The sequence below is a fragment of the Hydra viridissima genome, unplaced genomic scaffold (assembly GCF_058129835.1).
Source record: "Hydra viridissima isolate aposymbiotic clone 2 unplaced genomic scaffold, HvirCarnegie_v1 scaffold_4, whole genome shotgun sequence".
NCBI lineage: Eukaryota > Metazoa > Cnidaria > Hydrozoa > Anthoathecata > Hydridae > Hydra > Hydra viridissima.
This window is the reverse complement of record NW_028324303.1, coordinates 14,840,798-14,856,638: the sequence shown is the minus strand read 5'-3', so window position 1 is coordinate 14,856,638 and position 15,841 is coordinate 14,840,798. Positions and strand designations below refer to the sequence as shown.

General features: G+C 28.7%; 1 protein-coding gene across 1 annotated transcript; it reads left to right on the top strand.

Moving 5' to 3' along the window:
- Positions 1–1,848: 1,848 nt before the first annotated feature.
- LOC145182966 (LDLR chaperone boca-like) lies at positions 1,849–7,594 on the top strand. The gene is made up of 3 exons (XM_090086232.1): positions 1,849–2,063; positions 7,009–7,253; positions 7,340–7,594. Exons 1-3 carry the CDS (start codon positions 1,887–1,889, stop codon positions 7,500–7,502), a joined length of 585 nt encoding a protein of 194 aa, XP_089942358.1. The 5' UTR covers positions 1,849–1,886; the 3' UTR covers positions 7,503–7,594.
- Positions 7,595–15,841: the final 8,247 nt, after the last annotated feature.

Sequence of the window (15,841 nt, the reverse complement as noted above, 5' to 3'; positions counted from 1 at the left end):
TAGTGTTAAAGACTTATTTTAATAACTATGCATCTTAAAATACCTATTTATAATATTTTGTAAATGTGTAAATGTCATTTATATTTTAAGATAGTGTAGTTAAAACATGAAATATATTGATATTTATTCATATGTAATACAAGAAAACTTGAAGCTAACTGATCCTAATATTTTGGATGCAGTTGTAAATGGCATGAACTAACTGCAAATAATAACTTATCTACTTTCATGAAGCAACTTCGACGAAGGTGGCATATATGCAAAAGCTCTAAAGTTCGTTTCGAAGAGAACAACAAGAACTAAGACAAGGACAAGATTTCTATTAAATTAAAAAAGAAAACAATACAAGAACAAATAAAAGAAAAACTTGGAGTTGTTATTGATGTCCCTAAGTTGGGTGGTTCAGGTACATCGAATGATAGAAATACTGGGAGAAGGTTTTTAAAAATGCTCAAATAGTATCTAGCATTACTAGATTAGATTTATGCTTAATGAAAATGATTTATGCTGTGTGACAAACATTATCCTCAGGATTGCAAATCAATTCAGATGCTTTCCAAGTGTATTCTGTAAATGTTGCAAATATATATGTAGAACTGCATTCATGGTATTATGCCACAAAGTTTACATCGTATTTTATCACATGGAGATAAAGTGATACAACAATTTTCATAACTTACTGGATTGCTTTCTGAAGAAGCTCAAGAATCACGCAACAATGATTTTAAGAAATTTCGAGAGCATTTTTCAAGCAAACGTTTACGAAAAAAAAACTAACATGGATGTTTTAAGAAGGCATCTTTGATCCTCAGTTCCACTTATCAGTAGTTATAGAAATAAAAGTTCAAGCAAAAAGAAACCATTCGATCCAGAAGTGATACAACTTTTAAAACCACCTTTTAAAACCACCAACCAAATAAAAGCTTCAACAGTGGCACTACATTCGTTGTATGAAAATACTTAATCTGATAATTATGGAGGTAATACGATAAATATTTTAAAAGTTTTAACTATTCTCCAGTTAATAATAATTTTGGTAAATAAAATACTGCTAAGCAATATAGGTATCCATTACAAGCAAGTATTTAAACTAACTTCACCGTTTAAACCGCAATCCTCAAATTAGTAAACAGTGCAAAAATGGCTCTTAAATCTTTTTTATATAACGAGTTATTAGTTTTGTCCAGTAAAAGTGAATTCTGGCCCACTGTGTAGTGGTTTGAACCAAAATTTCGGCCGAAATAGGAAAAGTAAAAGGTTGTTTAAGCAGAAATTTCGGATTTGGTTTCGGCCGAAAGTTTCCATTCGTTACAATTAGCGACAACATTTTAATTACAAAATAAGTATTTTTTGTTATTAAAAAAGTGAACTTTCCTGAATTTTTATTGAATTAAACACAACTGCTATAACTATTTAAAGAAAAAAAACTTTCTTTTTTAAAAAGTTTTTTTTGGAATGCTTTTGTTTTTATTTTAAAAAAATAAAAGTTGAATTGTCCTCCTAACCGCCTAAGCCGTTTCTAACAACTTAATCTAAAAAAATGGCGTTAAAATATTGGCGATTTTTAATTTTTATCAATATTTTAATTATTAAATTAAGAAAATATATTGCAATATTTATCGCTAAAAGCGATAATGATATCGTACATATCGAAACCCAAACGATATTTTGTTGAAATGATATCGAAACATATCGGATCATACCAAATCATGTCGAAACTCATTATCGTAAAAAATATCGGTAAGTTTCGATATTTCTATAACGATACTCAGATGCTTATTAAAAATATTCTCTTGACAGACTCTTTGACAGACAGATTCTCTTGTTTTGCCCATGATTAAATGTAATTTCTAAAGGTCCGTAATTAGAGGATAACAAATATCAAAATGGCGCGAATGTTAAGCTCTCATCGTACAAAGTTTCTTTTTGAGGTTTTTTTGTTATGCAATATCATTTTTGTAGTAGTGTGTACTAAAAATAATAAAAAGAATTCGAATAAAATTGGAAAAAAGGTAATTGACTATAATGATGTTGACGTTGAAAAGCTTTTTGATCAATGGAATGTAAGTGAAATGTTTAACTTGCCTTTTATTCGCCTATTTTATTAAAAACCTTATTTCTCTCTATAATACAAAAAAAGTAAACATTTTTCCATATATGAATATGTAATATTTTAATTTACACAATATAAGGTGATTTACAACTAGACCATGGCACCATAAAAAATGGTTTGTAGCAATTTTTTAACAGTTTTATTGGGTATGATTAAGTTTGGTTAATTCCAAAGTTTCAGCTCAAGAATTTAACCAGTTCCTGAAATGAATATGTGAAACTTTCATGCTTGAAAGTGAAAAATTTAATTTTACAAAATTCTTTTTTAAGTGTCTCTTTTTCACTCTCTTGTCCACTTTTCGACAACTTGATGGTAAGGTTGAATCTTTAAAAATCTCTAGGTGTTAATATAAGTTGGGTTATTTAGGGACTCTTCTTTAGGACATTCTTGTTGTTCACAATAGTATTGTAGGTAATTATTTTTTGCTTTAAATAGAATCTATCCGCTTAACAGAAAACTATTGATAACATTTCAAAACAAGTATGTCTCCATCAGAGTTGGAAAAGCTCTGAAAACTATTAATTTTTTGAAAAACTTTTTCGAATTCAAATTTTAAATTTTTGAAAAACGACAAACCTTTATATAATTTGATCTTTACGAATTTAGATTTTTTCAAGTCTGAATGTGGTTTAAAAAAAAAAGTTTTTTTAATGCTGCGTTCTTCAAAATGTCAGACATTTCAAAAGTCTAAGTGTCATTTTTTAAGAAATGTTTAGCTTTTTCAAAGCTTTGTTTTTCAAAAAGGCCGACTTTTAAAAAGTCTAAATATCATCTTTTGGAAAAGTTTGATATAGATTTGTCACTTAAAAATTATATTTTTAGAAAATTTTTTGATCTTTAAAGATATTTAGACATATAATAATATTGCAGAAAAAATTTTCAGTAGCTTGCAATTTTTATGTTATTTAGTTTCAACCTTTCAAGATATTGCACAGCAATGTAAAATTTTAAATAACAAATTAATAATTAATGAAAATAAACACCAAATGCTTTGCTGTTTTAAATACATAAAGAGTTCTATTTTAAGAAACTTTTAAAAATTTGATTTACCTTAAAAGAAGTTTGTTATTACTTGCAATTTTTTGTTGAAAATCAAAAACTTCAATACTTATTATATACAATTGAAAACTTTGAGTCTTTTTTTTCTAAATAGTAGGTAATAAAAGAGTTTTGAAAAGCAAATCTAAGAGAAGCTTTCTGAGACACAGGAGTTGACTTTTTTAAAAAATAACATTAAATTATTTTGTTGTTGTTGTATATTAAAAGCTCTGATCTAAAGACGTCATTTCCCTTTCTTTATGGATTAACGCTTCAGTGAACTGTATTTATTAATTATGTTTATTCCTTGCGTTTTTAACTTACTTTGTTGTTGTTATTGTAGTGACTTTATATATTTGATTAAAGCCTAATATTTAATATTGTATCTTGTTGCGGGCTCATAACAGTTGTCTAAAATACAAAGCAGTTTCTACCTTTCTAACTCAGCTTTCCATCATCTCAGAACTTTTTATCCTCATTCTTTTTTAGTTAAGAAACCTGGGGCTTTATAACAAGACAAAATAAGTTAAGATTTCCACAGGAAAAAGTATTTCATGGGATGATATTAGAGAAGAAAATACTATAATATTATTTAGGTCAAATAATGATGAAGATAAAGTACTTCTGATATAATTTTAGTTCTCCCAACCCTAAAAGTAAGTCCTTCAAAACCCTAACTACTTAAGTAGAGACAATAAATTAGTTGTTAAGCTGCTTCCTAATCCCCTTATTGGAAAAAACAACTAATTTTTTTAAAAAAAGACTGATGAAATAATGATGCATTTTAAATACCATATATTTTATGGTTTCCATTTATCCTAAATTTTGGGGTTTATTCTAAAAATGGGCACCCATATTTTGTATAGTATATTTAAAAGGTAACCCTAATAAAGAATGTTCAAAAATATCTCATTTTTTAACAATTTCTTTCTGGCTGTGATTATTTACAGAAAATCTATGAGCTCTATTTTCAAAACTTTTCAAAATTTGTAATGATATGAGTCAATCAACTTTGTACCCTGTGAGTATAATAAGATTTGGCAGTAGGGATGATAGAGGATGTTGTTTAAAATAAAGATGGTATGCAAATTAAAGTTATGTAACCCACAGATCTTTAAGTAGAGTTTTTTGGCTTGTAAATAAACAATTTATGTTGGTTATCATCTCAAATTTTAAACAAATTTTTAAGACATTTAAATGATAAAATTTTTTTTTTAAATTTCACTCTCCAAAATATTCAGATACCAGTTTTTTACCATTATATATTCTCTATTTCAAATTTTAAAGCCAATCACAAAATTCAAAATGACAAATTTTATGTTCAAATGTACATATATAAGGAACTGTTGAGAGTTATGAGTAATCTTTGTTTTTAACAAGAATCTTTAAATTTCAACTATTCAACAGTAGTTAGTTAAGGTCTATTAGTATGGTTGATTGTCTTAAAATGAGGAAAAAAGAATTTAGAAGTCCTAGTTTCATTATTAATTATGGAAAATTCTTTTCTATGCAAAATCTTCTATGCAAAATCATCTTTCAGATTCATCATTTTGAGTTATGCATGGTTGACCAAGATTTGATTGCACAGCTTCACACAGGATTTTGCTGCATGGTCAATCTTCGTTATGAATTTTCTCTCACAAGAATTTAACTTACTTAGCTTATACTTGGAGATGCACAATCTTCACGTATTGAGAAATCACATGACAAACTGTAAATTTTGAACCTCATAATTGTGTTTCAAGGTCCCAATTTGACTGATAGTTACAAATAAAGTTAGCAACAGTCTGATTGCAAAACAATAAGACATTAGGTGAATAGTTGTTTGTATAATTATCAAAACTGATTTTAATAAATGTATAAGCAAATATTAATCTACCCTCTAAATGAGCTCAATAATTGATCTTTATTTTTAATAGATTCAGTTAAACCTATCAAAAGTCATTAAAAATTTTTTGATTAATTCTTACATGATTACTTACATCATTTCACCTTCCTAAAAATTAAATTTTTTGCCTATTTTGTAAATTTGAAAATCTTGTAAATTTCTTACAAAGTGCATAGGAAAATTTCTTTTAGTGTAATCAATATATATATTTTTAAGTATTTTAGCTTCTTTTAGTGTAATCAACTTATTTTTTTAAGTATTCTTAATTACACTTTGTCTCAGTTCTATAGGCACACAGATCATTTCTAATTTTTGATATTTCAGTATTAATTAGAAATATCCACTTACACATCATTAATGAGTGTCATAAAAGAATAGTTATGAACCATTGAATTGTTTGGTAATTCTTACAATTTTACAAAAAAATTCCATTATTAGTTTTTTAAAAGCTTTCTTTTTTTACACATGTCAATATGATAAAGTGACTTATAGTGATTATTTAAAATGCCTTGTGAAATGGCTCTAATAAATAGCAAAATTTTAGCTTTTAAAAGAAGAAAAACTCTCAAATTTTGAAAATTGTTAGGAGACAATAGATCAAGCTTCTTAGAAGTTTCTTGAAAAATCCCTCTGAATATGGTAAAAATATACAGAAGCCAAATCAAAACTAACTCTGAGAGAAGCGTCAGGTTGTAAGGTTGGCTTCAAATTTAGCTAAATCTTTGTCCCAAGTTAAGTCAAAATTAATGCTTAATGTTAGTAGAGAAACAATTAGATGATTCTTCGTTATTTTTGTTACTTAATGTTACTTTCGCATCGTCACCACGCATACAACCCGCACACACACAAAAGCATCAGGCAAACAAGACTCGCATTAAACGCCTAAACAGCGACATTTTTTGGTAAATTACTGACCAATTAAATTAGTTAATTCATGAAAGTTTAAACATTGTTTAAGCTAAAATAAATAAGACATCAAATTTGAAACCCATTCATAAGAAAAACTACAAGATGTTTGCTAGAATATATGGTTTGTGAATAGAATTAGGTAATTTGATAATATGAAATTTACCAGAGTATTATAAATTTAGTATTAATATGAAAAATGTTTAATAAAAATTTTTTAGATAATCTTGTTGAATGAAAAGAAATTTAACTTAGATGGTCATGATGGATTGGATGGGTATTGGCATGATTTGAGTAAAGAACCACAATATGTTTCAATTAGAATTTTTGGAGGTGGTTCGTTAATGGTCTGCATTGTTATGTACAACTGAAAGCTGAATTTAGTTTTTACATCATGCAAAATAAATAGATAAGGCTACATACAGCTGTTAAGGTCAACATTTAAGAATAAGTTCTGCAATAAAAGATTTGTTTTCCAACAAGACAATGCTAGAATCCTTGTTAGTATGGAGGCAATAGCATGGTTTGAAGCAAAGAAAATTATATTGACCAGCTCAAAATCCTAATTTGACTCCTGAGGAAAATGTGTGGGACATCATTGTGAGATGAATTTATGCAGATTATCAATATGGTAGTTTAGATGCATTATAAATAGCTATTTCTGAGTGTTGGGAAAATATGGAAACTAAAGTTCTGCAAAATTTGTTGGAAATAACAAGAATTTATAAAGTTGTTGAATGTAAAAGATCAATAACAAAGTATTCAAACTAAAAAACATTAAAATTTTATGATTTTTGTGTTATAAGTTACAAGTACTTTTTTATGAAATGAGACACCGATTTTTTTCAGATTTAATGTTAATTGACATATTTATTCTAATGTGACTTTTTTTTTTAAATGTGATAGATGAATAAAATTGAAATATGCCAAATCAAAGTTTTTTGTGCAAACATAGAACTGAGACAGTGTATTTTATCGCACCATTTTGAATTCTCATAACATTAAGGTTGTATTAATAGTAAATAAAATTTAAAGATTATGTAAGTTTTTTTTTTTTTGTCAGGAGAATGATGAAGAGGATAATGAGCCTGATGAAGATGATCCTCGTCTAAAGCCAAGACCTAAAATAAATATGGAAGAAATTTTTAAATCTGGTGGTAGTCAGGAAGAGATTTTAAAAGCATCAAAGAAAGGACAACCTTTAATGATCTTTGTAAATGTTGCTGGTAATCCTACTCGTAGAGACACAGAAACTGTTTCTGCTTTGTGGCAAACCAGTTTAAGAAATAATCAAATTCAAGTCCAGAGGTTAGTACATGTTAATGGTAATAGATTTTTTTTAAATCTTAAATTTACTTTCATTTGCTATAATTTTGAATCTTATTTTTTTGTAGATATGTTGTATCAGATAATCGTGTTTTGTTGCAGTTAGAGGATGGTAGTCAAGCATTTGAGATTAAGGACTATTTAGTATCGTTAGATACATGTGAGAGTGTATCATTTGAGAATATGAATTTCCCAGGTAAAGGAGCTGGTAAAACGAAGATTGAGCTTTGAATGTCATCTTTTTTCTTTTTTTATAGCTTTTTTCATGGTTATGAAGCTTTGTGAGAAATTTTTAAAAAGCATTAGTAAAAATATTCAAAGGTTTTGTTTGCATAATCTTTTCCAAGTACCATTTTAATCCCTGTTTATATTAACTAAGATGAATCATTAGAATTTAATTTGTTGTACTGCAGTCGAAGTGAGTGATTCTACTAATTTTCCAGATAAAGTAGCTCACCCTTAAATTTCTATACTATTTAAGAGTGTTTTTGAATCGAGTGCTTGAAACTGAATTTATGGACTAACTATCTGTGGAGGACAACATTTTCAAAGATTATCTTGATGTTTTAATATTTACTATTCATGGTAAATTTTTTCTCGGAACCATTTCATGGTCGTTGCTGAACTTTCAGTTTTTGTAACATAACTTCAATCTGTTGTGTGCATGGTCCCTCGCCTTTCTTCATCGCAATTTCTTCCTCCAAAATATTGTACACTTGTCTATAGAAGTATTATAAATATTCTGTATAACCTAACTGTTAAACGATTAGTTTAGTAGTAGTAGTAGTAGTAGTTTTTATGTAGGAACATTTGTCAGGAATGGTCGAGACAAACAATGTGCTTAAAGCCACTGATCTCAAAATATAACATGTTATATTTTGAGATCAGTGGCTTTAAGCAGCACAACAACACTTTAAACAAAACTTTATGTTGTTAAAATTATTAATTCTACATTTTTAAGAAATATATTTCTTTGAACCTTTTTTTTTTAGACTTATATATAAAAATGTATATAAAAAGGTTCAAAATAAGTTTAAAAAGAAAAAAATTTTGTTACAAAAATATGTTTAATAAGAATCACATGTTTTACAAGAAAAACACGTTTTACAGTTCGTTAGTCTGATTACATTCAAAAGAATTAATAAAATTACTTTATAGTAAAAACCGGACGACAATTTTTTAGTTTTGAAAATAAAATCAACCGTGACTTTAATTTACTCAAGATCGTGAATATTAGTGATTGGTTGTATATTTTCCGCGTTTAACTTTGAACTAAAACAATTACTTTGATTTTGAGATCTATGCTTTTATACGATTCTTTGATCAATGTAAGAATCTTAATCATAATCATAAAAAATGAGGGGAGAGAATGTTGAGCAGCATCGTAATTTTAACATTCCTTCTTGTTTACCAACACCTAAGTCATCTTTTCAAGGGAATTTACACAGCTATGATTGTTTAAATGTACGTTGTGTTCACTTTTTTTGATTTTAAAAATTGGATTATTGTCTATCAGGTCAAATTGTTTGAAACCAAACAATTTCCTCTACTTCTCACATTCCTTTGATGCTGTAGTTTAGATTATAAAAGTTATCTTCATGTGAACTATTTTATTAAGAAAAGTAACAATGATTCTTCGAGCTGATAATCTCAAATTAATTGATTCTGACAAGCAAAAAAAATTTTGTTTCAGAACAACTAAAGCTCTTGCATAAAAAACCCTTCTTTAAAGTTGACTATTACTTTGAAACTATCATCAACGTCTCGATTTCTAAGTACTTCCAAGTATGTATCTATCACTTCTTCCAAGTATATCTATCACTTCTGCCCCTAACATCATTGATCCAGAATTCCAGGTAACCTCCATGTCACGTGTCCTTGTTTCATGGTTTCTGACGTTTTGCAAATATTTTTCTGAATGGGATTCAGAATTTGGAACAGGATATCAAATTAAAAAAGCATGGCTGGCTCTCTATAATGAAATAAAAATACCACAAGAACCATTTGCCAGAGATCCTACGCACAATAATAGTTAATTTTCTGCTCAGTTTTTCACATGCATTAATAAATCTGGTTCTGCTCTTCGTTCTTAATTTCACTATTCAAAAATTCTGGATGCAGATTGCTGTAAATCATGTTGGTCATTTTTCGCTCAAAAAAATCAATAGTAAGCGTAATGGTGTTTTTGTAAACGTAATTGGGAAAGTTTTTCCAATAAGTTGAAAACTCATTCTTACAAAACATCAAATTCAAGGGTTGGTACCGTCAATCGGGGTAACTTTGGTCGCCGGGATGACTTTGGTCAATTATTGATTTTTTTAAATTCCTAAAATTTAACATAGATAAAATATGTTTTCATTTTGTTACAGATACCAACAATTTATATCAGCAATTTATTCAATAATTTATTCAATAACTTTGATATATCAATAGTTTTTGTGAATATATTTAGTTACATTTATTGAACCATTTGGATTCTTAGCCGGTGAAAAGGCCGAGGAAATATAAGCGAAAGCCTGGTTCAAGAGCAAATGCAACTACATACTGTCAAGAAACGTTGTCCAATTCTATGAAAGAATGTTTAACTGGAAGTATGAGCGTGCAAAAGGCTAGTCTAAAGTTTGGAATTCCGTTGGGTACACTACAGAACAAGTGTAAAAATCGACATTCGAATAAGGTAGGGACACCGTTGCGTCTGAGTAATGAGACAAACTCATCTTGTAACTTTGATCAACACCCTCTCCCACTGGAAAATTCCATTGACTTCAATAGATATGAAACTTTTAGTAAAAGATTACTTGGATTGATCCGGTGTCCATGATTCACGGTTCAAAAACAACGTTCCCGGTGACGACTGGTTCAAATCTTTTATAAAACAAAACAATTTGACCCAGAGATTGGCAGACAATGTGAAACCAGGACGTACCGAGATCTATCCATTGAATGTCAACCTTTACTTCAATGAATTGCAACAAAATGGCAAAGCGATAACACCGCAAGATCTGGTGAATGACACAACTCCTACCACATCAAAGAATAACAATAACACCAAAAATAACAAGAAAAGGGCAAAAGTTGAACAAGCGTCATCATCCTCAGATGACGATAATGACCTACTAGAAAATGACTTTTAATGACTTTTGTACAATAACAGGAAGTTAGTTGCAAAATTTTTTGTTCATTTAAATGTTTATTTCAAGTTTCTCTAAGTGTTTAAGGACTGATGATTTTTTAAAACTCCAAAAAGTGACCAATATTACTTCATAGCAGGGGTATTATTATTGATCAAACATGATAAATAATAAATGACCAATGTTAACCCAAAACCTGGGGTAACATTGGTCACTTTTCGGCGTTTAAAAATAAATATTTGTAATAAAAAAATTAAAAAAATAAATATAGAGGCTTATAGCCAAGACCTGTAATGTTATTAGCACAAGAGAAAACTGTATAAAAATTAATAAGATTCAGAGATGTTTAAGAAAAACTGCCGAAACTGATCAAAGTTACCCCGGTTGACGGTAACATAAAATTTTGCAAGAAAATAAGACAATAGACAAATGCTCAGAAGAGTGTATTTGTCAAAATGAGACCTTTCGGAGAAAATGAGACCTTTTGGAAAAAGAATACAAAGCGTTTGTTTAACATTATTTTAAAGTTAGCAAGAAATAAAACTTAATTTTGTGGCAATTCAAAAAACATCATAGAATGCGCATGGTACTTGAATTTGGTTGGTGATTGAACCGAACAGGATTAAGTTAAACCTTAAAGCCGGGAATAATGAAATAATATTTCCATAATTCATAATAGTATATATATATATATATATATATATATATATATATATATATATATATATATATATATATATATATATATATATATATATAATCGTATACTTTTTGAACTTTTTGGGTGTCTTATATACAGATAAATACTGTAGCATCAAATAAAAGCAAAAATGCATATTACTTTGCATTCCTACAGTAATAACTTCACAAAATAACACAAAGAATTAATTGAGTTATCACTAAGTTGACAACACAACAAAAAAGGGAGGTTTAATACATAGTTGATGCTCAGTATTCAACAAATTACAAATCTTATTCATTACAGTTTCTCCATCTGTGACTATACATATGACTGGTCTCTTTTAGCCCAGACCAAATGAATTCATATGATGATCAAATGTCTCAGGATTGAGACCCTTTTAAAGGCAGTCAATAAGCAGTATTTTGTTAGTATCTTTAAAAATTTTAAGACGCTAAAAAACTATTTTGAACCAGGCTTATGGTATAGTTTCAGAAACTAGGCCTAAATTTATTCTAATAAAATGATGCAGCAGAAATTGCTTGAAGATGGAATGTTGTTCCTGAGTTTCAAGAAAAACGACAGTCTAAAGTGAAGCACGATTTTAATGAAAATTTTCATTAAGAAAAGATGTTTAAAATTAGAATGTTAAATGTTGTCATAGATACTATTTCATACCAATTACATAAAAGATTTAAAAGCTTGTAGAAGTTAAAAACTATTTTGGATTTTTGGATCCAAAAGGGTCATCAGGCTTAAAAAGATATTTTTTAACAAAAGTGAAAAAAAACAAAAAAAGTATTTTACTTTTTTTAAAAAAATAGTTTCCATGGTAACTTGTTCATGCGGTTTTAAAAGACAAAATTAAAAAAACTATAAAGTGTAAAAGATTTTGCTAACTTAGTAATAAACAAATATAATTGGTTAGAAACTGATATATCGGATGTACTTTTTGTTTTTATATTGTTCTTCACTTTTCCTGTAACAATTGCTTCTGTTGAAAAATCATAAAGCAGGTTAAAATTATTAAAAGAATATAGAAGAAAAATAATGGGACAATTGTGGCTGAATGATCTTTTTATATGCCATTGAAAGCTCTGAGGCTAAGAAATTGGACTTAATATTTAATATGTAAATTTACAGCGATGAATTCCGGAAGAAAACAGTTTTTGTAATAATTTAGTTCTATCTTAAGAAATAGTCTCTATTTTAAGAATTTTGCTTTCGGTACCAAACTTTCTAGCTATGTTATTGTATGGTATAACGAAATTCGAAAATTTGGGATATTTTCAGCATAATGGCATTGAAAAAAAAAAAAAAAAAAAAAAAAAAAAAATTAATGCCAAAAGTTTTGATTTTCAAGAGAAATAAGAGTTATTCTCGAGTTAACTTTGCACATTACGACATTAAAAGTAATTTTTATTGCATTTCAAGCTTGCCTCTTCAAACCAGGTATACTTTCTTTGGTTTAATCCAATTAAACTCGGTCTTCTTGCTTTTATTGAACTTTTGTTGTGGTTTCTCATAAAAGTAGAGAGATTTATATGAACTCGCGTAAAATTTTGTTGAAAAAAAAAACGAAAAACGTTCGCCTTCAACCTAACACTTTTATCTTAAAGATAGAAAAGATCTCTTGAAGGTAGATACGTTTTTTCAAAAACGGATTTTTCTTACATTGATATTTTTCTGCAGGTGTACAAATAATCTTTAAATGAAAATAAAAGTTGTTAAATAGTTGGGCATTTTAACAGCCATTTCGGCATTTTGTCGGGAAAAAAATATTTGCAACAACCCTTAACCCGAGTTATTAATCTGGTCCTTGATATTACACACGTGTCTAAAATTGGTAGAAACTACTTTGAAGCCCTCCAGAAAAACCCTTTTGAGGGATGATTTTTGTAATAATCCTGATCACAAAAATGTAAAATTTGAAATCATCTGTAACCGTCCTTGGAAGAAAATTTGATTTGAAAATTACATCCTACATAATAGAGAGAAAATGAGAGCATTCTGTTTATTTTGATTTTCTAGAGCATTCAAATTTGAAAGTTTATATTTAAACATAAATATTATCATATGTGTACATAACTAGATTAAGGTGGTATACCCCTCAGAAATATCAAATTTTTCAAAAAAATTTTTGTTGTTTTATTTAATCTAAAATTTATCATAGAATCATATTCTGAAAACCATTTTTTAAAATTCAGTATGTAACTTGAGGAAAACAAACTTTACTAAACCTTACTTTTTAAAGCGCCCTTGACAACCTCCATAGCAACGGTTAAATTTTTACTTGGCCAAGAAATTCTCCCCAAATATAACTTTTGATACTGAGAAAAAGCTTGTTGAAATGAGTTTATAATTTATTTCTATTTTCCATTAATCAAAACATCTGTAAGATTAAAAGCAATAACTGGATTTCTCATAAATTTCTTCCAGAAGTTTCTTTAAAACGAATTGCCATCTTAAAAGTTATATATATATCTAGGTATCTGTTTATGTTTATATAATTTAAACCTTATACTTTTAATGGGTAGAGAACGTGTGAAATTTGCTACTCAATACAAAAAGAAAAAAAGATTTCATGGAAATCAATATACTTTAAATAAAAAAAATTCAGCAAATACTAGTCTTCTACTAACAGATTCACAGAGCTCAATAAATGTATCTAATTCGAAGGTAAACCCTATTAATACTTTTGCAAGTTCTAATAAAAAAAACATATGTGGATACAGAATTATTGATAGCACTTTATTAGCCATTGTTGTTCAGTTGTTATGTTGTCCAGAATGTAAAACTTGTCGACTTAATTTAGCTGAAAATGCAAAAAAAAAATTTGGACTTTCCAGCTCATTGATTATATTTTGTAAATGTGGATTCAATCATGAATTTTTTACATCCAAGAAGTGTGGTTCTGGAAGTTGTAGAGCCTTTGATATTAACCAAAGGTCAGTTTATGCAATGCGTTCATGTGGACAAGGCCATACTGGCCTTAAAAGATTCTGTTATCTTATGGATCTTCCACCGCCAATGACTAAAAACACTTACATTAAAATTGTTCGAAAAATTGCTATTGAAGTTGAAGCAATTGCAGTAGAAACCATGTCTGATGCTGCACTTGAAATTATAAAAGCATCCCAACATACTACTGATGAATTCAATTTAATAAATACCAGTGTTTCTTGTGATGGTACTTGGCAACGTCGAGGTTTTTCCTCATACAACGGTGTTTATACTGCAATATCAATGATTACAGGAAAAGTTTTGGATTGTGAAGTATTATCCAAATATTGCAAACAATGTTTTTTAATTCTAAAGAAAAAAAATACAGACCCTGATGCATATAAAAGCTAAAAAATACTCATTTTTGTAACCTCAACTATACTGGCCCATCCACCGGTATGGAGGTCGCTGGAGCAAAATCAATTTTTGAACGATCTATTGAAAAATATAAACTTCGCTATACTGAATTTTGTGGTGACGGAGATAGTAAGGCATTTTCATCTGTTGAAAGAGTGTATGGTGATACAATAGTTTCAAAATTAGAATGTGTTGGTCATATGCAAAAAAGAGTTGGCACACGATTAAGAAAATTGAAAAAGGAAAGGTGTCTAGGTGGTAAAGGAAGACTTACTGATGCAACAATTGACAGATTGCAAAACTATTATGGAATTGCAGTAAGAACCAAAAATCAGTCTGTTCATGAAATGCGCAGTGCTATACTTGCTTCATTGTTTCATGTTGCTTCCTCAAAAGAAAATAATTATCACACCTATTGTCCAAACGGTGAAAAAAGTTGGTGCCAGCACAATGTTGATCGAAAACATCCCAATCAACCTTCTCTCTATAAACCTGGCCCTGGTTTGCCACATGATATTATTGAGTTACTAAAGCCAATTTATAAAGAACTTAGCTCTAATGAATTACTTGCAAAATGTATGCATGGAAAAACTCAGAACCAAAATGAGAGTCTTAACATGATGATATGGGAAAGAGTACCGAAAACTAAATTCTGTTCATTGTTACATTTGAAATTTGCAACATATGATGCTATTGCAAACTTTAATATTGGAAGAAAAGCATCAGTGATGACTTATGAAAAACTCAATATGATTCCAGGAACATTTATGATAGATGGCTGCAATAAAGAAAATAAAATACGCTTGTATCAATCGTCATACAAAAATAAATCCGATGTTAAGTTGCGTAGAAAAACAATCAGGGGCAATAAAAAGAACAAAAATGATAAGGAAAAGCAAAAACAAGGAACTCTTTATGCTGCTGGTAGCTTTTAAACATTTTGCTTTAAAATTTACAGACATTGTTTATTTTAAAAATATTTTTCTGCATTTTTTTCTCTTTTTTAATTTTTAAAGTGTTTTTTTGCTAACTTCTATTTTTCAATCTCCCGTCACAGTTATTTGATTTTCTAGTAATCAGTTTTTAATCAAATTTTCAGCAATGATGTGTTTTTATATGATGTATGCAATCTGCCAAAAGTTAATTATAAAACATTTCAGGGTTTGAGATATTGCTGTTTCAGCACTAAAAATTGGCTTATTTAAAAATCTTCATAATCCGTGTAGTGCTACATGGAAACTAATAGTCAGATTTAAAAACTTTTGGCAGATTGCATAGATCAAACTGTTTTTTATCATTGGGCCAAGTTTTACTTTGAATACTCTATTAGAATCTGAGATATTTTTGACAGTGCGACGTGCATATTTTCCTATATCCGCCATTTTAGGTGATTGTCATGA

Bases quoted from the DNA above. Each gene is read 5' to 3' on its own strand.
- LOC145182966 (XM_090086232.1), top strand. From the start codon at position 1,887: ATGGCGCGAATGTTAAGCTCTCATCGTACAAAGTTTCTTTTTGAGGTT. The intron at 2,064-7,008 runs GTAAGTGAAATG...TTTTTTTGTCAG, and splicing joins AGCTTTTTGATCAATGGAAT to GAGAATGATGAAGAGGATAA. The intron at 7,254-7,339 runs GTTAGTACATGT...ATTTTTTTGTAG, and splicing joins AATCAAATTCAAGTCCAGAG to ATATGTTGTATCAGATAATC.